Source organism: Anser anser (assembly GCF_964211835.1).
Source record: "Anser anser genome assembly, chromosome: 3".
Classification (NCBI taxonomy): Eukaryota; Metazoa; Chordata; class Aves; order Anseriformes; family Anatidae; genus Anser; species Anser anser.
In genome coordinates this window covers 92,742,712-92,765,493 of record NC_139722.1, presented here as the reverse complement: position 1 = coordinate 92,765,493, position 22,782 = coordinate 92,742,712, and the positions used below count along the sequence as shown (strand labels likewise).

At 40.5% G+C, this 22,782-nt stretch overlaps 1 protein-coding gene and 1 long non-coding RNA gene across 2 annotated transcripts in view; one reads left to right on the top strand and one right to left on the bottom strand.

Annotated features, from left to right (window-relative positions):
• Positions 1 to 22,782, top strand: part of LOC310897937 — a 48,691-nt gene extending 25,909 nt beyond the window's left edge. The window contains exon 2 of the long non-coding RNA XR_014582810.1: positions 1 to 22,782. This exon is cut by the window's left edge and continues 24,396 nt beyond it. This is a non-coding gene — a long non-coding RNA (uncharacterized lncRNA).
• Positions 21,041 to 22,782, bottom strand: part of PPP1CB (protein phosphatase 1 catalytic subunit beta) — a 29,206-nt gene continuing 27,464 nt past the window's right edge. Inside the window, exon 8 of the mRNA XM_083832102.1 lies at positions 21,041 to 22,773. Coding sequence (XP_083688228.1) covers positions 22,669 to 22,773 — 105 coding nt within the window. The 3' untranslated portion in view covers positions 21,041 to 22,668. The remainder of the gene's footprint in view (positions 22,774 to 22,782) is intronic.

Here is a 22,782-nt window from a genome sequence, read left to right as displayed (position 1 = left end):
ATATCTCTTTCTCAGCATCCTCAGTGATATGGAAGACAGTAATTGGCACATTAACAGCAGCCACGTACAGTATTAAACTGGATCTTTTCTCAAGCGCTACCAAGGGCTGAGAATTATTACAAGGGAAGAAATATAATAAGTGCGGTTAAAGCAGAAGGAAAATACAGCACAAGCAGGTTTAGGACCTCACCCAAAAGCTACTGAATTGGGCAATTGAAGGGCAAAAAACCCTGGACTCAGTGATATTTTAGATTTTCCCTGAGTGAGAATGCAAGCTAGCATTTTTTTTTCTGCAGGAAATAAATGAAACCACAGATATCCCTGTAAGACCAGAGGCAAACCTGAAAAGCAACAACAACAGAAGTAGTAGAAAATTCTAGAAGTGAAAGCAGGGAGCTAGCTAGGCATGAATACGCCATGCAGCTCAGCAAGATAATGTATTTTTGACTGCAAACACACACACACACGATGTGGTGCTGTGCCACGACACCCAGGCCAGCTCTGAATGAGGTATGTGTGTGACCAAAACTTGTGGCCATGCTGGCTGGGCACCCCCCTCGCTCTCTGAGGGGGAGGATGCAGAGCTCAGCAGCAGGGAGCATAACAGCAGCGCGCCAGCAGGGCCAGCAGAGCTGCCTGCCGGCAGAGCCCTGACTAATTCCCAGCTAGAGGCAGGTCTCAAACCCAAGAATGCTTTCCTTTCCCAGCTCTTGAAAAAAAAATAAATAAATCACCTTGGAACCATCTATCTATACAGCCTGTAATGGCTGGCTGCACTGACTTGAAAAGCTAGCATTCCTTGTAGCTGCTAGATGACGTCCCAAACACTGGCTGCTAGCTAGAGCAGCATCCCCAGTGAGGTGAACTCTCAGTTGGAATAGGGGAAATCTGTACTCCGTCCCAAAGTGCACACCACGTGAGCAGGCTAGGCTCACCTGTGTGTCTGAACTCTGTGAAATTACATGAGAAGTTGATCATTTGAGCATCATTCTTATTCTGCACTGATTATTTTTCCTTCTTCTTGTGTATTGAAAGACACGGATTAACTGGAATTCAGTTGACCTGCTGTTGTTTTAGACCGAATCTTACTTGCTATGTTCACACAAGGTGGCACAGAACTAAGCAGACATCTAACCTAGACAGGCAGGCTTTTATGTTATGTAAAGCATAAGCAGATTTCAAAGTAAAGCTACTATTAACCTCTGCCTAATTTCTTCTAAAAGGATTTTTTAAAGAATTTGAAAGCGGGGCAAAGTGAAAGCTGTGTTTCAGAATAAGGCCTGTTAAGCAAAGTCCAGTGAGATAATACATCACTTAAGCATATTGCAATGCTCCCTTCATCTCTCTTTTCCACTAAGCTTGAATCTCTTCACATCAGGTGCTCCCTCTTGTACGATATTCTGCACACCCTGAAACAATGAGCCCTCGATCCCCAGAGTGCCCAGGTATTTATACAGTAGTAATAATCGTAACTATTCTGAGATAGAGGGTGTTACTCCAGGGAACATAGTTCACAGTGTGGATCTTCGGAGTTTACTACTTAATTTGGGAAACATCTGTTGAATATAAAGAAACAAGTGTACTGCTACTTTCTTCTTTCTTAATCACGTACTACAAGCTTCTTATTAGGGACATTCAAGTGACCTGTGTGACAAAATACTGCCTGAATGCTTATTCTTGTGGGCACTGCTACCATCACGCTGTCACAAATCCTGCTAGTAACATTACAGTGACATTTCAGCACCCTGCCAAGAGCAGACCAGAGAGTGAACTAGGACAGACAGTTTACTTCTTAGCAGTTTAGTCCGTGAATAATGACTCTGACAGATAGAGAACCCAAATTCCTCTTAATTCCCCACCCAATACGAAAAAACAGGTAAATGCTCCAGCTTTTCCCATCCTATTTCATCATCTACCAGCCTGAAGAGGGCTGACTATGGATCTCAGACACTGGAAACCAGAAGACTACCAGGTAATGTAGCACCTCTCTCCTTTTGTAAGGATAGGATCATTTTCTCTAGGTTACTGTATTCTAAGCATGTATAATGAAGCTAACATCATCATATTATCTGTTCCTCAACAGTGAGGTGCTCTACTGTTATGTTTTTCCCCGCGTTTGGATCAATCCCATCTTTCCTGAATCCTTGTTGATTCTTTCCTCAAATTTCTGTATCAATAACAACTTATCAAAAGTCAAGACTTCCATAACGTGGGGAATTCCAACGATGATGGAGTCCCAAGACCCAACGCTAGGATTTTCAACATTTCTAACAAGCTTCTGGTTCCGAATCAGCTACAGGTAAGCACAGTAAAGCACCTATCTGTTAAACATCTGAGCAAGGTTAGACTAGACAGGCTGTGCAGGGTGACACCTCAGGGTGAATATTGTTTTTTCTGTATTTTCCTTGCTCCTGCAATCTAATTCCTCCATCAAACTACGCAGGGTGCTAACCTTGCATCTGCATAAGATATTGACCAACTTCAAGTGGTACTCACTTCAAAATAGACTTTCAGCCCTCTCTAGAAGAAAATGTTCAAATTTGCTTTATAACTAAAAACACACAAAAAAAGAAAACAAAATACTGGTATTACCTTTCAAAGTGCTTTGATAAGACTTACATTGTATGAAAACATGTTCAGTTATAATTGGAATGAAATGCTTTTGGCTTGTCAAATTAAAAAAAAGCTTCAAAAGCTTTCCTTTAAGTTTTAAACAAAATGTGTCTGCTCACATGAAATGCTTCCATTTCACTCAATCAGCAATTTACAGCACCAAGCCTGTGTGCCTAAAAGAATTTCAGTTCTTTATTTAGTAATTTTGCTCTCGCCTTTTGAGCAGCTGATTATTTTTACTATTTTCTGCTAGTAAGTGGCACTTACTTAAACATGGTAAGCAAGGTACCACTGCACCATGACTTCATAAGAGAAGAATTACCTTACTGGGTACCACACAGCATGTGCAGTGCTCTGAATTAGATGAGAGTAATGTGGTTTAGCTTCTCCCCCACAGCCTTAGTGATTCTTGTCTCCCCTTAAAAAGTGGAACAGAGCCAGTGCAAATATTCACACAAAAAAACCTACATTGACAAAGCAGCAAGTTCAGATTTAAATGCAAAAATTCCCTTTAATCAGCTGTGCTTTTTGTCTTCACAGCCCCAGTATGTTTTACAGGATGAATCATTCAGTTTTCTGATGCCCCTAAGAAGAAAACAGCTTTTTGATACCCATCTGCCCAACAGGTTGGGCTGAGAACAGAGGTTCGTTTCAACTTGCATTCTTCACGTTTCATGGTGAAACTGTGATAACATACCAAACAAAGCATTTTTAAGGAATTCTTAAAATTGTACATGTCTGTTTTATGCCATTTGCTGTTCCCTCAGGTCCAAGTATGAAATCTGGGCTTAAATATATCTTCAGTACACACTTGTCTGTCCACATTTTTATGTTTTAAGGGAACAATCACTTACTTCCTATTTTGCAATCATGTCACTAGTTGGTCAAGTAATCAATTTGGGGGCTTTTTTAGCATAGTTTGGTTAAATCAATCTTTATAGCTATGCACAGTGAAACTGGTTTCTAAAAGGAATTTTGTAGGGATGTTTAGCTTTGAAAACAGACTAGGGAGATGCATATTCCATGCACAGTCCCTAGTGGGTAGTTCCTGTATCAGGGTGTCCTTGGCACAACTCTCAGAGAAGCAGGCAGACAGGCCTTCAAGTATGCCCTGGTGCCTCTGTGGCACAATAGCGTGGCATAAAGGGGTCCGCTGAACATAGAGTGGCAATTATGCAGTGCTGGACTTAGGACAATGCTACAACATGACAAGCTACAGGCATTATCAAACCAAAAGCCTTGAAAAATTTATTTCCCTGACTCCCCTCTTGGTGCTCTTCCCACAAGACAGTCATCTACCCAAAATGGGACTTCATCTGGTGTGTGCCTAATCTCAGTAACAGGGAAAGAAGAACACCAGAACAAAATATAACGTTGGCTGGATTTTTTTTTTTTTTTTTTTTAAAGCTGCAGCTCACTTCTTACTTCTCACATTTTCCACCCTTGAATAGCTCTGAGCAACCATACAGAGAGCAGCCTGCCTTTATCCTTTTGCAGATGGGACTGGGTCTGGCCTCAGAAGCAACCCGCTTTGTGGATCATTCTGGTATGTGGGTCCCAGATTCAAAGATTCTTTTACAAGTATAACACAAACGAAGGAAAAGGACAAAAAAGAAACCAGCCTACCCAGTAGCATCTCAGTTTAACAAACGTGAGTAACTGCAAGCACTAGGAATATCTATAGACAGACATGTCCATAGCACCCCTATGAGGTCCGTGCAAGTGGTAGTATCTTTCAGTAAGTCCATCTGTACACATACTACAGTTATCAGAAACAGAAGTTGAAAAAATACAACCTAGGTGTAGCAAAGCATAAGACAGATCCTCACCAGCAAACTAGGAAGTGAGTAAATCCCCCACTTCTGAACAATTCTTCACAATGACAACTCCCTCCTTCCCACGCGCACACTCTCGCACGCCTGGAGGAGCCGGGGGCGGGGGAAAGCTGAGCTGTGCAATGTTCTCTGGAAGCTCAGCAGACCCAGGCTACTTCCAATCAAAGGAGAGGGAGCAAGTTCTAAAGCCGCTGCTGATCTCAGCTGTGAACTGGCGCTATGCTCAGAGGCGGCCATGCACGCGTGCGCTGCCGAGATACGAGCCCACGGAGCCAGAGAAGAGGGCGTACGTGCATATCCCCCACCAGGAAATAAAAACAGGACAGGAGGGAAACCCCAAACCTACTGAGATGGCTTGCAGTACTGGAACACTAATTTGAACTGACGGGAGGCAATGACAGCCAAACCCAAGTGAACTGCGGTGGCTCCTGAGCACTGACAGAAGACGCTGAGAGTGAGCGGAGAATAAAGAGAGGAGATGCACAGAGCGGAGGTAATCCTGGCACTGCTGACATCACCATGATGTATGGATCTGAGCGGTTCCCAGCTGAAGATGCCTTGCAGCATTGGCTTTTTCTTCTCTGAATGCATGTGCTTTTGAAGCCTGGTTTTTGACCCTAGATATTATGCAGGGAAATTAGAAGCAAGTATTTCAGCAGAGGATTGAGAGACTTCAGCAACTAGCAGGAAAACACGCTTCAGGATAAGCTGTGTAGTTTGGCACATCATTTCCCTTCTGCTGCTACAGGATTCTGAACGGAGGTAGAAATTACCCAGTTACAGCCATCAGCCTGGGCCCGAATCCCTCAGAGCATACCTTAAATCTACAAAATCAGTTTGATGACTAGAAATGAATCCACAAGCACAGACCTTGCACTCTCTAGGTCCGTGGCAGCTCCCCTCTATCAGCTTTATCTAGCCTTTGAATATCATCATAGCAGGGACAAGGAGCGGAGGGGAAAAACACGTACTAACACGCTTGTGATACAAAACAACTCCAAGCAGAGGAAGGTTCCTACTGCCCTCTGCTGTAACACGTTTATAGAACTTCTGAGAAGGAAGTATCAAGCAAGATAGGACTAACACGCACACTACATATTAGATTCAGACTATGTCATAAACTGGTCTAAGTTGGAACAAGACAGCTAGAAACAGTAGGCTTAGATTTCTTGCTTCTCCTTCTAACTCTTGAAGTCCGCACACATTTTGTACATACACAGAAAACTGACCATACGCTGATCCCTTGCTACATTTTTGCTTTTGAGGCTATGTATTTTGGATTATCATACACCCATGGTTTGCAGTTCTGTTGGACAGACCATCACAGCCTTGACTGTTCCATCTTTCGTACGTTTTCTTCTGCTTTAACAACTTAATAGACGTTGACCCAGACTAACAAATTACCAGCAAGTCTCCCTAGCAAAGCGCACCAGTGAAGTGCACCACAGCACCAAAACCATACCATACTTCCACAGCAGTTACGTTGTCCAGACAAAACTTCACGTAAAGTGGTTTATACACATAAAAAGAAAAAACCCTGGCCGCAAGAACTTAACAGTAGAATTCACTACTTAAAATACGACAGCAATATTACTTCGGTTATAGATAAGGACGGATGCTGGTTACGATGCAATAATGATGTCTATTTGCAAGTTCACCCCTATATAAGCAATTTCTTTCTGCTCTTTTTTTCCAGTATTTCGTGTTCCTTTAAAGCTTGGTAACTTAAGGAGATTTTTAGAGTTACAGACTCATATAGCAAAACTCAAACAATATTTACTTCCATCCATTTTCTTCTGTGCTCTTTCCCTTTACTACTTAAACACTACCAAGACTAGATTGCCGAAGCTGGCTAAGATATATTGTGGTTTTTTCCCTTGGCTCACGGTTCATGCTAACAAAATCACTTGCTGTAGAAGAGAAGTTATATTTAGTGGTAATAAACAAGATGCAGCTACTTGATTTTTTTTTTCCTCCCTGAAATAAAACAGACATCACAGTGATGAGAGCACTACCAAAACATGGAAATTTTAGCTTAGAAACATGCATGTGTGAAAGAACGCGCGTATAAGTCGCACGTACAGAGACAATACGTAAATATACACAGAGGCTGAGATTCTCAATGCCATTTGGATATATTAGATGAGTACTTACCATTAGAACAAGAGGAATTGGGCACTCAAAACATTTCAGCAGATTTGAAAGTCCTCTGTGAAGTTCGGGATGCCAGCATTTTACTCGTTTGTAATTTCACTCCTCAAGTCTTTCCAATACTTCCACAAGCAGCTGTATTTAAGGAGTAGAAGAATTCTATGGCCAAGGCTGCAACACATGGATACTGCATAGCCAAGGGATGACCCAAAGATAAATCCCCACCTGCACATATCTGCATCCTAACACCTGGCTAACAAGATTCCTTGCCTATCACCCTCCCTGAATTGGGGATCGCGTTTCCCATGTGAGCTGCTACACCTTCAGAAAAAGACAACTACAACTCTCCAATGGTTTGAAGCTTATGCTTCTTTTTAAATGCTGCATTTAAAGGACAAACAATAGCTAATCAGGCATTTGAGTTATGGGAAATCCTGAGAACAGGCTGCAGAACTGAGTCTGCAGGCAACTGTACAAGTGTTAGTAAGATCAATAATATAAAGAATATATTGGAAAGGGCTGGGGACACTTGTCCCCAGAAGTCACAGAAGTCATAACGTTTGAAGAGCATCTGATTCTTCTTTGATATTTACTCTTAAATAGTGGTGCACATGATGGAAGAGCCTTCCATGGCTACATCCAAGTGTATATGCATGTAGCTGATCTTAAAACCAACGGCAAATTTGGGGGATGAAATAATAGGCCAAAATGCAAGTGCTGCTTCCAGATGCAGCCATGTAATTTTGCTGAGGTCAAAGGACAATGGAGAAAAAAAAAGTTTATTTTAAAGACAGGCATGGGTGGAATGTGTGACAAAACACTGCTTTGCTAAGCCCTAAGGGACCAACAGCTTTTCAAGAAAGTATCAGACAGGCAAGGGCTCAAGTTACCGTCTAGAGAAAGCATGCACAAAAGAATAAAGATGAGAAACAGTAAAGATTAGGACCAGCATACATGCACTGTGCTGACACATCAAAGAATCCCTACTTATGATCCTGATTTGGGTAAGTGCTTGGACAATTTCTTAAAATTCAGTATGCAAATAGTCCTAATGATTGAAAGGGAACTACTTCTGAGCTTAAAATTCAGTACACATTTTGGTGCTCCACTGAATCAGTGTTTGAAAGGATTAAGGACTGCTAATCCATTTAAAAGCTTCCTTCTACCTTAACTACCTGAAGAATGTAATCTAATAAATTGATCTGGAAGGCTGATTTATACAGCTGTTTCTACACCACTTTTAAATAATGCAGAACTATCAAAAGCTAATGCAACACCAGTCCGAACCCCACCTCGACTAACAGCTATTGGCTTTAAAAGCAGTACTGAAATTAGAGGATGATAGCATCACACAAAACAACGTTTCTGGTTTCACTTTCATCTCCAGTTGGTTCTCCCATCTGCACAAAGCCTCCTCTTTTGTACGATTTTACCCTCTAGAAAAAAAATACACATACAGCAAAACATCTCCGATCTTAAATTATATCCCATTAGCACACAAATGATGTCAGAGAGGTTGATTACCTAAGCAGAAGGTAATCTTCCCCTCCCTTTCACAAGCCAGTCTGACTGTTGAAACAAATTCTTCTTTGAGACTGATAGCTGCTACTGTCTGGGGACTCTACAAAAGCCAAGTCCATATGTGGAAAAGGCCACAATATTTTACCAACAATTATAAAGTCCCCAAATAGTGATGGGTGAAAGGCTGATGAAGCAGATTCTGCTCACTACTGGAAGTATCATAGAGAGGAAGGGAGCAGTATCATCTTATTTCCACTTCAGAGAGGAAATGAGAGTGTCTTTCTGGGACAGCGCATGCAGCAACTTGAAGATAATCAGGTTTACCTTGCAGTTTTTTCCCCTTCCTTATAGAATAGTCTCACAGGAGAACAGCCAGCTGCCTGCTTGAGTAAGAATTCTAACTTCTCAAGGTTGTGTTGGGACTAGCCCCTCGCAGGCATAACCTTCCTCATATACCTTACAGAGGTTCCAACAAATACAGTCCCTGGGAGCATGAAAAGCTCGTCACCGATGCTTCCAAGCCATTTTACTGAGGGGTGAGGAGGCAGAGACTGCTCTTCCCATGTCAGCGGACGTTTACAAAATACCCTACGCACGATCTCTAAATGCAGTTCCTACTTCTGCTACCTCAGGTCAGCTCTACTGGATGTCACCTGCCAAAAGACACTTTCCCTTCAAAGGAAATCCCTGCCTTTCAGGAGGAGGCAGCCTCTTGTAGGACAGTTCTCTTTCCTTGTAACCATCTCAAGATAAACCTAGGTTTATCTTCAGGTTGCTGAGGTTTCCAGCTCATCTTTCTTTCTTAAATATAGCATTAGACTTTGGGGCAACATTCCTAGAATTCAGCTCATACAGCTATCAGATGCAGAACAGAATGACTACAATGTGAGGAGCTGTTGGTCAAGAGCTTGACTAGAAGTTGCAACTTTAAGGGCAATTTATAACTATGCAAGTTGCATAGGTCACATTAAGCAGCCTCCTTCTGAAAGCATTTACTAGTCTTTCAGGATTCCCAGCCATGTCCACATAAGTAAACTCAAGATGGATAGAGAACAGAGCCAAGCATTACCATACAGCTGCTGTGAGATTTGATTTTTAGCCTTTGATATATGATTTTTACTTTGACACCATCTTCCACCTGTGTCAAAAAGCCATTTACCAGACGTCTATACGCATCTTTTCCATACTACAAAAGAGATCTTGCTGTGCACAAGAAGTTACGCCAAGAGTGAGAAGGCAGAGGATTTCTGCTGTCTGCAATTCATTCATCTTGCTGCAGACTTTTGTGAATACCAACAGAACACCTAGGACAACAGAAACAGATTGAGGTGTGGGCTTGATGCTAACAGACCTATTAACTAGGGATATCTATTACACCAATCAACTACTAAGGTTAGTTTCTCATTTCATGGTTACGTAGGAAGCGTCACGTAGTACGTGTCAGTTCTTCTTACGCATCCCATTGATTTTTAGCTAGGAGAAGACACTCACCTTTCCCTAGTAAGATTATGCCTAACCTCCTCCTGGTTTACACCAGTGGAAACCTAGACAGAAAGGTGTCAGAGCACAGAGGCAGCAGTGGGGTATGCAACAGTACCTGTGGCAGAGGAGCAGCTCAGGAAGGAAGATGCTGTTGGCAGGGCCAGTTAGGGGTGCAAAGGTTCTGGGCACCACCTCCTGCCAGGGCTCCTGGACTCCCATGGAGAGCTGGGCTTTGCTCTGGCAGAGCGCAGAACGAGGACAGGAGGCATCGCTACTGCTGACTGACCTCCCACAGGGTGGGCTCTTCCTCTGGGAAAGAGGGCTCAGCTGGCACAGGCAGCACAGCACACATCTCAGCCGAAGTCAGGCAGACCCTATTTCTCTTTAGCGGAAGTTCCAGCTGCTTTCAGAAATCCCAAGGATAAAGTACAAGCCAAAAGAAAGAAATCCAGATCCTATCTTTTAGCTTTGTTCCAAATGAGCAACTATAGCCCTTTTACTTGCTGCTCTTTTGCCATCATCCATGAAAAAAGTTGTTTGGCATGCTTCAATGAATACACACTCTGACATGCTTTTTGTTGGGATCCAATAAGAGTTCGCAGATACTAATCAGACAAGCTTTAAATGAGACTTTTATGTTCAATAAAAGGTTGATTCCATGCAGTTGTGGATAAACTCTGAGCCAAATAGATGGCTTTGTCCTCCTGTTTTTTTTGGATACCACTATGTTAATGATCCATGGGGTATTCCAGCCAGAATGCTGACTCAGTCGCCTGGCCTGCCTCAAAGTGTGACCATCACAGCACTGAAAGCTTCACGGCTTGGAATAGGTAGCATTGAAAATGAACATTTTTCCAGTGCCCAGGACACTTTGTGCATCTACTTAACTACCTGAAGGCTTTCCATGTCCATTCAACACATGTTGCATGGTAGGGATCAAGAAGTAAGAGCTCACAATTTAATCTTTACTACCATTACCTGCATGGAAATGAGGCTGACTCCTCCTCATAGATGCAAAATTGCTGTGCATGGGGTTTCTGAAATGAAACCTGGGCACGTATGTTTCATCTGCTTAAGAATTACAGGAATCAACAGAAGCCCCTTGCTTTTTTATGGAATAACATTTGTTATTTATTAGTGAAATAGTATTTCAAAAGAGTTAACAACTACAGAAAAAGAGCTGTATCCAGAATGAATAGTCTGGTGTCTACATGAAAGTTTTTCATTATACTGAGGTCGACAAACATTTAATATGCCCAACAAGCTACCAGATTCCTGTTCTGAAACACCTGTTAAGCAAATGGCTTGAATTAGAGTAGTATGTGATACAGGACAATCACCTAATGCAAGATATCACTTGCTTAAAAATTGATACTCATACTTGTCAACTAATGGTTAAATTTATCACCACAGATGAGATATTGACACAGGATAAACAGAACATGCTCGTGTGCCCAGGAAGCAACGGTAGATGGTACATGTCTACACTTAATATTCCTAAAATAAACCTTGCTTAACCCTTATCAGAAATAGGGTGCACACTGTCACAACAGAAGCATGAGAAGATAACATCTTAAATTAGAGCTACAGTCTTTGGAAGAGGAAGTGAAGGAAGTTTGGAAAAGTGCTACTACCAGGGTACACGGACTGAACTATTCAGGTGTTTAGACTTGTTTAAACTTCTTTTTCTAACTAACAGCATCTCTGCAGTTCTTAGGAACATCACCCGACAGTGATGAAGAGTGCCTGGTACACAAGCCACCTGGCACTGAAAACAGCCCTGTTTTTTTTCCGGTTTCCAGAGGTGGTTTTGTTTTCAATGCAAGTGACTCTTTCTGATGGACACTGAATTCCTGGGAAATACTAAGTGCTAATAGAAGATATCACCATTTTGCCAGAACAAGTCTTTGGTGGTGGAGAACGCAGGGAAAAAAGAGACCTGATATAAATGGTTTCAGGTAGCAATACATCTTTGGTACAGATTACAGAGCTCAAGCAAATATTTCCCCTTAAGGAGCACTAGAAGTTTCTGTATGCTATTTTCCTAAATTACTGCAGCTCAAATTTAAACAAGCTAAGGCATATCCTTTTAACTCTTCATATTAAAGGTCACCATCTACTTTTTTGGCCAGGATGCATGGCATCACACATTTCAGACGCATATGTTCTTGGCATTGTTCACGCTGTTGTATTGTTTATAGAACAATACTACCAATCATAACCACCTCTAATTGAACAGTTGTAAAATAGGTAGCCTGGATACCAGTAAAACACTTGCTAACACACCACAGAACATGCAAACATCACGTCAGGGTAAGTTACCTTTGCCATATGTTACTGCAATTAGACTGTATATGACAAATCTGTTTTTAATAAGCTTGGGTGTCTAGTGGGTGTCGGGGTGACTGGTTCTCAGACTTGCCACCCTCATTTCCACTCCAAGGAAAGATTCAGAATACGTATTCTGAAACCGTATCTGTACACACACAGACAAACTACACTCACACCTGCATGTAAAGGGAGGATGTCACCAGAAGCCACAAATGAATAAATACAGAGCAGAGATAATAGAAATATAAATGCAACTTTTCAGGATGAAGTGTGTTCATAAAAATAAAGACCAAGGCTTTAAGTGGGTAAGGAACTACACAAGCAGCTCATTTCCCACCAGGCCTACAAAACTTAGCACTCCCAAAACAGACATACTAAAGCTGGTTGAAGTCACACGTCATTTTTCTGCAAGGAAAAAAAATTCAGCCTTACTCAAACAAGAGGTAAGCACCAACTGCATCACAACACTTTTGTCTTTCCCTACAGGGAAACTTATGAAAATACTTTCAAATATTATTTAAAATAAGAGTTTTGAGTGTTTTCGAGTAAAAACTATGAGACGCCTACTTTCCAGTAGGCTGAGATGCCTGCTTCAAAAATACACACGTATCATTCCCATGTTCTCCACTCTCCTTTTTTTTTTTCCCCCTAAGTTGCACAAGGCATTATGTGACATCTCATTATGTGCCATCTCCTACATGGAAAGATGTACAATAACCCCATAACATGGGTTACTGACATCAAAGGTATGCTGCTTTTCTAAGGAACGGGGACATACACATAACAAATGGAAAATTAGGTTTCAGAGAATTACAGTCATGTGAAGTTTGTTGACAGGAATAGCAAAAAGCATCTCATGAAGTTTCAGAAGTCCAACTCATACCTCACAGGCATGTTGACATGGGATCTTCCACAGCTGCTAGGAGCACCAGGACATTATCAAGCGACTCCAGCGAGAAGAATGCACATCAGCGTGTTCATCCCCAGCCTTCATAATCTATCAGCTATGTGCAAGATCACTACAGCATGCCAAACAAACACCCTAGCATAGCACAGGTCATCCCCTGGTGCTAGTAACAAAGCCGAGCAAGGACCATGCTCTTCTTGTCTCACAACAGTACTGTTCTCTGTTGAACTGACTCTAAGGATTGAAGGCATCAGTTACAAGTAGAAACAGAAGAGGTTAATGTCCAGTAGCTGTTAGTGTAGGAAGATGAGCAGCTAATCTAGGTCAATTAGGACACTGTACATTAACCCTGCAGTAGGTCAGTGCTACTGTCAATGAGACAACACTGTTGTGAAGGAGGGACTGCACGTTTTCTGCTTCCGAGTGATATCCACGGGTCAGCAAACACACAAGAACAAAGCAGCGTCTGTGATATTGGCAGAGAAAGCGTATTTATTATTGCTCATTCTTTGAAAAGGTTAACATGAAGGAAGAAATAAAGAAACCAGATAAAGACTGAGCAAGAACCAAGATTTGGACGAGTTTCAGTCAAAAAAAAAAAAGCTTTATTAGGAAGTGCTGGCCATTGCTGTCCATATTGTATACAATACACATCAAGTAGGCAACTAACCCTGACTTCAGGCCTGAGTCAGGAAATTTGCATGTTCACTCAAATCCTCACAAGCACTTTGTCAAAGTCCCTTGCTATTTTTGTTTTCTACCATGACACTTATTTACCATAAAAGATTGTGATTTTACTTACTGCTCAAGTAAATGCCGCTTACAGACTACTTCTATGTGCAAAGGGGGGTAGGAGTATATTATATTTGCAGCACAGAACAAACATTTAGTCATAAAGCATTACTATCATCAGTTGCAGCCACTCAAGTTTTCTTTTTAGAAGAAAAGGACACTAGTCAAACAATGACTAGGGAGGTAAATGACCTATAAAAAACTTGTGTGCATAAATCATAACCACACAAATACAGTTGGAATAACTGTGTATGAAAATAAAGTGTCCAATCACCTTAAAAAAATCTCACCATCACTTCTCGCAAATAATTAGCTCTTGATTTAGACCAGTAATATAAAAATACTGCACTTCACCTAATGAAGCTTACTTGTACAGACACGGGTGACTAAGCAAGCACTGAAAAAGCGCTGACAGCAAACCTGCCTACTTGCAGTGGTACTGCCTGATGTGCTACTGCTTTTCTTATTTGTGGTACACAAATGCCACCTCCTGGCCGTTTTGATACCTCAGACAAACTTCTGTATCAGGTACTGAATGAGCGAGCATATTTCTTAGAGAGAGCAGTTCATCTACGTGATTAAATACTTTAATCCTTATGTTAGAATTTCTCTATTCCCAGCTAAAAAAAAGAATATGCAGCCCTGCATGGGGACATACTCACACCTGACAGGCATAAGTATGTGGCAGACAAGTGACTGCATGATTCCCAGCAGTGCCCAACAAGGTACGCTCAATCCTGTCTCCCCAAGCTGGCCACGAGCCTCATAACTTCATTTCCTCCTGACAATGAGGACAATGGGATAATGGGACAAGCCATTATTTGATCGCAACTACCAGATACAGCTACAGAAGCTGAACGCATTTTACAACTGAAACAGATGCATACTACTCATGACATGCAGATGCTTACAGGTGTTTATTTCAGCAGAAGGCCGAAAGGATCTACTTGTTCTGAACCTAGACTTCGCTGAAACACCTTTTTCAGAGTTATCACACCCTTCCAGCTTTACACATGCCTTATTGTCTGTACCATAGAAAAGCACAAGTCGGGAGGCCATGTAATTTCAAGTGAAGCCCCACATGCTGAGTGATCACAACACCTGAACTGGAATGGCTCAGCAACTGTCCGAACAGAACTATTTCCTGTGAAGTGGCCCACAGCCCATACATGGATGAGCAGAGACAGGCCCCTAGGGGAGCCAACAGGGCCTAATACTTTAGGGCGAGAATAAAGATAGGAATGAGTGGGCCAATACAAACTTCTAGCAGTTCAACATGGCCCACAAAGGGCTAAAACCTCAACTTACCACTGTGGCCTAACCACAGGGGCAAGAATCACACACACAGTTTTGAGGAAGACCAGAGGACCAGTCAGGATTGCGTATAGAATCCTTCATATAGTATGACAAAGCCCAGGAGGTAATTCTTTTCTATGATTTCCATGGCAGCTTTGATTTTTTTTCCCCTTAAGAATCCACAGATAATTTTAACAGACTTGGAGGTCTATCAGACTTACAGAAATTAAATCTGTACTTCTTACCAAGGGAAGCCTAGTTTCAATGCAGCAAGCTCTGAGCTATTATGAAGCCAAGCACTGTGGAAATATTCCAGTGCTGATCAAGAGAGAAGGTCTACCTATCAGACGAGTGCTGGATAAACATGCAGTAAAATGCCAGTTCTGCAGCAATAGCTTTTAATCCGCTGAGATTCAACCACTAGATGGCATCTGCGTGCTAGAGCAATTATGAAGAAAACGACAACGGGATGAGGAACTTTTCATAACTGCCTTTAAATAGAATTAGTACAAACAAGAGATTCAAGGAACAGAATGCATCTTCTTATCCTAGGTGGTAAAGGCAAGACAAAAGCCTCCACAAGACGAGTATATTGGTCGCTTGTTGTTGTACCTCTAGGTAAGAGCCCTAAGTAGAAAAGAAAAGGTGTTTACTATCAATCCTTCAACAGATTGGGGCCTTCAGCCTTACAGCCCACACTCTTAATAAGATCTAGTTTCCAAGAGATGTGGTAAAGATGTAATTAAGATACCCATTAAAATGTAATTCTTGTAACATGTTCCCTCTCCCAGCATTTCACAGAAATTGCACATTATCTTTGAGGAAGGTGCAAAAACCTGCTCAGGAATAGCAACCCAAAAAGTAAATATAAAATATTCAGGGGGTAGCTAAAGGAAAATTGCTGATTTATATAAGCCCTGATATTCAACATGAATAAAATCACAGAAATGCTGCTAGAAAGTATCCAGAGGCAGCAATGTGAAACAGTTGTACCTACTACACCATATGTAGGTTGGGACTTCAAAGCAAAATGGGGAAAATCATTACACTGGAAAATATTTACTCACCAAGGCTAACGTCCTTTGCACTTTTTTTAAAACTCGACATTGTGTGTTCCTCTGCATCATGTTAAGCTACAACAGTTTGTCCACAAGATACTTTTTTTCCCCCCTAGCTAAGCCTTTTACATAATTAGATGCATCCAAAATATTCTCTCACATCCTAAAGATTCAACCCTTTAGAACAACATGAGCAGGCAGAACTTTCTATCAAAGGTGGGAAAAAACTTCACTAAGTTATTCTGCTCTCTGCAAATGTAATTCAGTATTTTCAAATGATTTATCTGTAAGAGACTAGAAAACTGTAATCCTGCCTATTTGCTTTGCTTCCTGCATTCAACAGGAACTCAGAATAAGTTCAAACACTGAAACTTACCATTTGGGCATGCCTATCATATTTCAACAGGACATTCGTGTGCTGCTTGTTTGTAGAGCTCTGCCAGGGAATACTATGCTATTCTCATCTTACCTTACCATATAACTTTTATCTCCACCTGAAGATACAGAATAGCCTTTTCTGATCTTTATTAGCAGCTGGATCTAGTTAGCACCTGCTTTCTGATAAGGTTGCTCCAAAGATTTGAGTTTGCAGTACGCTAAACATGAAGCTTCATCTGCAGATACAGTTAAACAAGGCAGCAGAACCCAGGAAAGGGGCTGGGCCAGGCCTCATCTAGTGCACACAGACTAAAGCTCCAGCTGTTCAGGCTGCTTCAAGACAGTAACTAGTTCTCCTTGGAAGAGATTACTATAACCACATATTGGCAACGGTTGGGTGGAAAGCTTCTTTTGTTTTTTCATTCTCATGTCTTTGAACGTACAGGTATAGGGATTAACTGGAGTTAAAACAGAACAGTGGAGAACAGAATGAAATTTTGTCCTTATTACCAATGAACACGTTGAGATTATTTTAACAAGGAACATACAGAACAAATAACTGGATAATTTTGAGTGTTTCTTAACAACTTGAGGGATCTTCAAGGCAGTCCCAGTTCTAGAAATCCCCGGAAGATGAGAACCTGGCAGGCCTGTAACAACACACAGTACCAGATTTGCAGCTTATCTTGGTAACTCATTTATTGTCCCAACACTGACTTACTGTCATGTGGTTTTCGAGTGTTCACTCCAACACGGTTTGAGGTTCCTTCAGCTTTGATCATCTGATAAAAGCAGTAAGAAGAATGTTTGGTTATAAGCCCATGAGTTGTGTGCAGCCACCTGGTTAGATGCTGCCATCAAAACCCTGGTCAACCTTTGGAATAAAGCAAGCAAAATCAGTTTCTGAAGAAGCATACAGATGCACCAAGTGTGCCCTTGAAAAATGCTACTGCTAATTAGCAGACGCAAGCAGATTACAGAAGAGAAAAAACCATCCAGGGCTATGCCCAAATATTTCATGCCTGGCATTGATTCACTGAATTGCTTTTTGCTATTGATAAGCAGGACTACATGCATAGTATGGAGTTCTTCTAACAGTCAGGCCTCTTCAGATGCACAAAGAACTGGTATTGTAAATATGCTCCGAAACATGAACTTCAGCTCAGTTCTGTTTTGCATAAAAATTACACTATTCTCTAATGCACATGATTAGCCCACGTTGACTGAGACAGACATCCAAAACATGTTGTGCTGTAGTCACCTCTGCTCCAACGTAAGGAGACATTCTCTTGCTCTTGATGTTTTCACCAGTCTATTTGAAGCCAAATATTCACATTTAGCTTCATGTACATTACAAAGAAGATGTGTCAATCATAAACCATGTTACAATTCAAACAAGTTCAAGAGCAATACAATATCGACAGTATCACTTTGCTTCTGTGCTTTGCTAAGCTGTAATGCTAACTGTCGGGTTTGTGTAAAATGCATTCCTCTCTCACAAACCTGACAGCAAGGGAAGTTCCAGATACACCAGCCACGGAAACGACCCTGACAGTTTGCCAGGAAGAAATGAAACACCAGATTAAAAGCTAGGTTTTCACAACTATTAGCTATGCAAGCCTCCACAAAGAGGGTACCGTGGTTTTTTTTTTTTTGTTAACCTTTTGAGCTTTACAACAAAGGGCAAGCCTGGGATGCTCATGTTTGTAATCTACATAATCTTAAAATTCCAGCTACCCAAAACCGAGCCACTCGGGTCACTTTCAATTCAAACCATATTTGGTAGCAGCAATGTCTGTCATATTTCCATTACTAGAGAGAGAAAAATGTGTTTATCCATCCTAAACTAACCACCTACTGCTGCAGTAATTTCAGCTGTCAGCTTCCACAGTACGATAGCAATATCCTCTTGGACTTGAAAGATAAGCCACAGATGGGATCTCTTCTTCATATGAAGAATATCTTACTGCTCATCAACTCCTGTTTCTATAATCTTTTGACAGAAACGCAGCAGAAGACTGCACAGGCCCTAGGAGTTCTTGGAGACAGCTACAAAAGCAAGCAGGATATTTATCTTCAAAAGAACCTTAAAATAGGGATGTAGCATACTAACAACAAAATCCTTCCACAAAAAGGAAATAAAAATAACAAAAGGCCTTCCACAGGTCTGAAGACTTTCCAGCCACAGTTTCCCAGGAAAGTAAGAACAAAGCAATGCACTGCACCAGGATACTACAAGCAGTAGCATACATAGCTATTAAGTCCTCTTATGGATAAGATGGTACAAACTGTCTTCCTAATAGGAACATGAAGCTTGTTGACACCGAACAGAACATTTGCGTAGTCACGCTGCAAATTAGTTAGAATCACACTGCAAAAAAAAAAAGTCAGAAACAATGAATGAGACCATCTCAAACTTGTGTCTAGAAGTACTTCTGTGTGTCTAGATGTGGCAAACAATACAGCCCACTAATATAAGACCAGTTAGAATGTTTTCAGTGAGTCTATTTCCTACAACATTTTCTGGAAATAGATCAGATCAGCACAAACAAGCCTACCCATGCGGAGACAGTGCTCAGTGTTAGAGCAACATAATGATCACAACTATATTTAAATGTGTATTTCTTCCTCCTTTAAAGTAGCTAACAATTATGAATATTCCATGCGTAGAAAACATCGTTAAGAAGCATTCAGAGTAACTCTGACAAAAAAAGTCTCAGATCAACGATCAATCAATGTGGAAGACCAAAGAAGAACTTCCCTACAGAAACACCTCAAATTAGATTAAAGCAGATTTTTCTCTAACTCTTGGGTATCACAAAAAGCCTGTCAACCAACAAGGAAAAGGACAAGATGTTGTGTGCCATGTTGCACTCTACTATGAAACCAAGAATGGATATTACTGTCAGATAAAAAAGGGGTGTGGGAGAACAAGCAGAAATACTCCTCAGCTGGTGTAATATTTTTCGTCTCTTAACAGCTCATTCCAGAATACTGTTACTTCCCAGTTCACTAACACTGTGCTACTTGGCAGCATTTTAACCTTGTACAGACAAGATGCTTACATGAAAAAAAAGTTGTCAACAATCAGTCCATCAGCAATTTCCATGGAAAACTTTGAGCCCACATTGTTAGGCCAGTCTGAATTTCCTGGACATTGACTGAAGTAACCAAAAACTACAGGCAGCAGGGTCATTTCCTTTCTTCTCCTTAGTCTTGTCCTGCTCCCCCCCAGCTAGTCATTCATACTAACACTGTCATAGCATAGATGTTTTCCATTATGCAGTCTTGCCTGAAACAAGGAGAATTACACTATTAGCATGTCAATGTTTTGTAGAATCAATAAGGCATTCATCACTTTTTCCAACTTTTGGGGACTTTCAAAGAGATTTAAGCTTGAAAAGTGATTAAAATCCATGCTGTCTTTTCCATGTCTGTATCTCTATGAGATAAAAAAAAGCCTACCCTATGTTATGCTTGAAACTCTAGCCCCCAAACCTTTGACAGTTTAAAAGATCAGAAACCAACGTAGCTACTGTCTCACAAGGTCTGTTGCTACACCTCAAAGCATAGTATTTGAAGCCAAACTTTTCCATCAGATCTTTCAAATATTTAACGCTCCAGTAAGAACTGCATACGCTGCTTGCGGTTGTTGACTTCACAGATGATTAAATGAAAGTTATAAAAAGCTACTGATTTCTGGACCATCTCAATTACTTTACAAGAATTAATTTTATCAGAGCATAATTAGTCTCAGGTTCTCATTTCTACCTTTTTCCAGATTGGGCAATAGATCCACATTAACATTGTAAATGTAAGCTGAATTGGTACAGTAAGTTTTGTCTTCCTGACTTAGTTTTGATATTCCATACCAGAAACATCTGTAGAGGTTAAGATTATTAAACCCTGTATTTTTAACCTAGTATGGGATGATGAAGGATGTTGGCAGGCATCCCAGTCACCCAGTGGTAAAAAAGCAATCACTCTTTGCCAGTGATTGCTGCTATACAAAAACAGCAATTTCTTCAGGATACCACCACTACATCTGGCTTCATAGCGTAATAAAATTAAACCAAGAATATCCTATTTCTTTAGGACACTTAAGAATGCCTTAAGATTCTCCCCCTTGCAGCAGCTTCTGTAGTAAAAGTGAGCACATTAGGTACTCACAAACACAGCTTTACACCTGGACATTTCATACAGAAGACACTGTTCCAGAAACTAAAGAAAAAATAAGAAAGCATTAATCCAGCTGTTCGGTAACATTCCTTATAACAGAGGCTGGCACTTGGCAAAAAAACATCATTTTCAAAACTCGTAAAACCAAACCTCAAGTAAGCAATGACTGAAGAGCACGAAGTTACCTCATCAAGGTCTACGTAACAGATTTCATCAATAACCTTGTGAAGAACCAACAATACTCTCACTCACACTGCTGTCATCACTGACTTGCAAGAACAAGCATCTTTGAGCAGTACCAGATGAAAACTACCTCTACATTTGATGCTATGGAGTCAACTTGCTTCACGATGGGGTAAATTAAACCACTGTTCAAAACCACAGACCAATCCAATATAAATCAGTAACATATTAACATATATGCTACTTTAAAAAAAAAAAGCCCACACTTGTTGACTAACAGTAAACAGCAGTAAAAAGTAACCAGTCAGACTTCATTCAAATGAATTAGACAACTTTTACTAAATGAAAAAAACTACATTTAAAATATGCATTTAAAACAAAAATGGAATTAGAAAAGAGACTTAAATCCATTTTGAAGAACTTGCTCACTGTGTCAGAAATCAATATAACTCTCGCATTATATAATGTGCCAGTTCATAAAATGTAAGTTATCAGAATCTTCAATTTAACATTTTCAAAGACGATACTGAAGTCAAGAGTTTTACATCTACTGATGCACATTTAGAATGGTATAAATCTGCAGCCTTCCCCCAAATAATCTTACAAATTCAACAATATTCAGTAAAAGCTTTTGTATTGCATCCTAAAGCATCACAAATCTGTGCCTTTCATGTATCCTACTATAAACTTCTCTGTATCTCACCCTCTTGCCAATCTTTACCTTTTGAGAAAGGAGAGAACTGAAAAGAAATACTGCATAACTCTTGATCATGTACAGAAATTATTGCTACTATAGTACACTACAAAGCAGAAGTCTATACAATAGTATATGAAATTTGATCATGAAAATCCAAAGGATATAATCTTTAGTGACATAAGCCTTATAATCGTCGGACATTCATTTAGCAGTTTTAGCTCACCACTAGTCAGCCAACCCACTGTCCACTGATGAACATCCATTTAAATACACCCTCTTATGAAAAAGAATGTCAGCTGTCAAAGGCTTAGCAAATAAGGATCTTCATGTTCTGTGGAACTATGCAAGATGAATTCTGATGCAGGTAGGGAGTTACCTGGAAGCTAAGCATGCCAAAAGGTGTTTCATGCTAATAAAACTAAAGCCAAGGTACCACATAATCAAGTTACCAACTCATAGGCAATACCATTTTTGTCGTAAGTTAAATGAAGTGCCATAGCACAGTGTAATGTCAATAATTTAAAATAGTGTAGTGCACAAATTCATTGTGTGGCAGTTTAAGTTAAAAAGTCAAGACAGGGTTTTCTGTTCCAATTTACGTTGGCTGTCAAGCTATCCAGTCTAGGCATGTTGGAATTAGTTTGCCTTTTAATCACTACCGTACTATAAACTTTGCATTATAACGGGGCACATATTTGCGCGGCATTATTATGAGTAACATGAAGTTAGGGGGAGGATAAAAGATCAATGGCTGTTCTAAAAAGCCCCTTTCTTATTTCAAATTCAAAGAGAGCCAAGGAGTATGACTAGATACCATATTTGCATCATTCTAGCTACAAAATAACCAAAGTAAAAGCAATCAAGCAACAATAAGACCACATTACACAAATGGAACATCATGCTCTCATCTGGTTTAACTATTACATCAAGTTTTAACTGGGATGTTGGTCAACTTTAAAAACCGTGGTAAGTGTGAATATGTAGTTGCAATAGTTTTTTTTAATACTTTTTTTTAAACTATGCTGGATATTAGAACTTGGAGCTATACTTGTTACAATACAGTGTCGCACATCTTTCTACTAGAAAAATTAATAAAGATCCTTTACCCGTCTCTTTAAGTTAAACGTGTGACATCATAAAGGGTGTCAAATGGCTGGATGGTTTTACAGTGCACACTTATTATATACTGTAATATGGAGTTTTGTCCTTGACAGATCTGATGGTGTTTCTACAATATTCCTTTCTTCACCTCTTCTTCGGTGGATTAGCTGTGCGAGGTGGAGTGACCGGACGTCCAGAATTCAGTCCGCCATACTGGTACTTGGCTTTCTTTTCAGATGGTTTCAATATCTTAGAGAA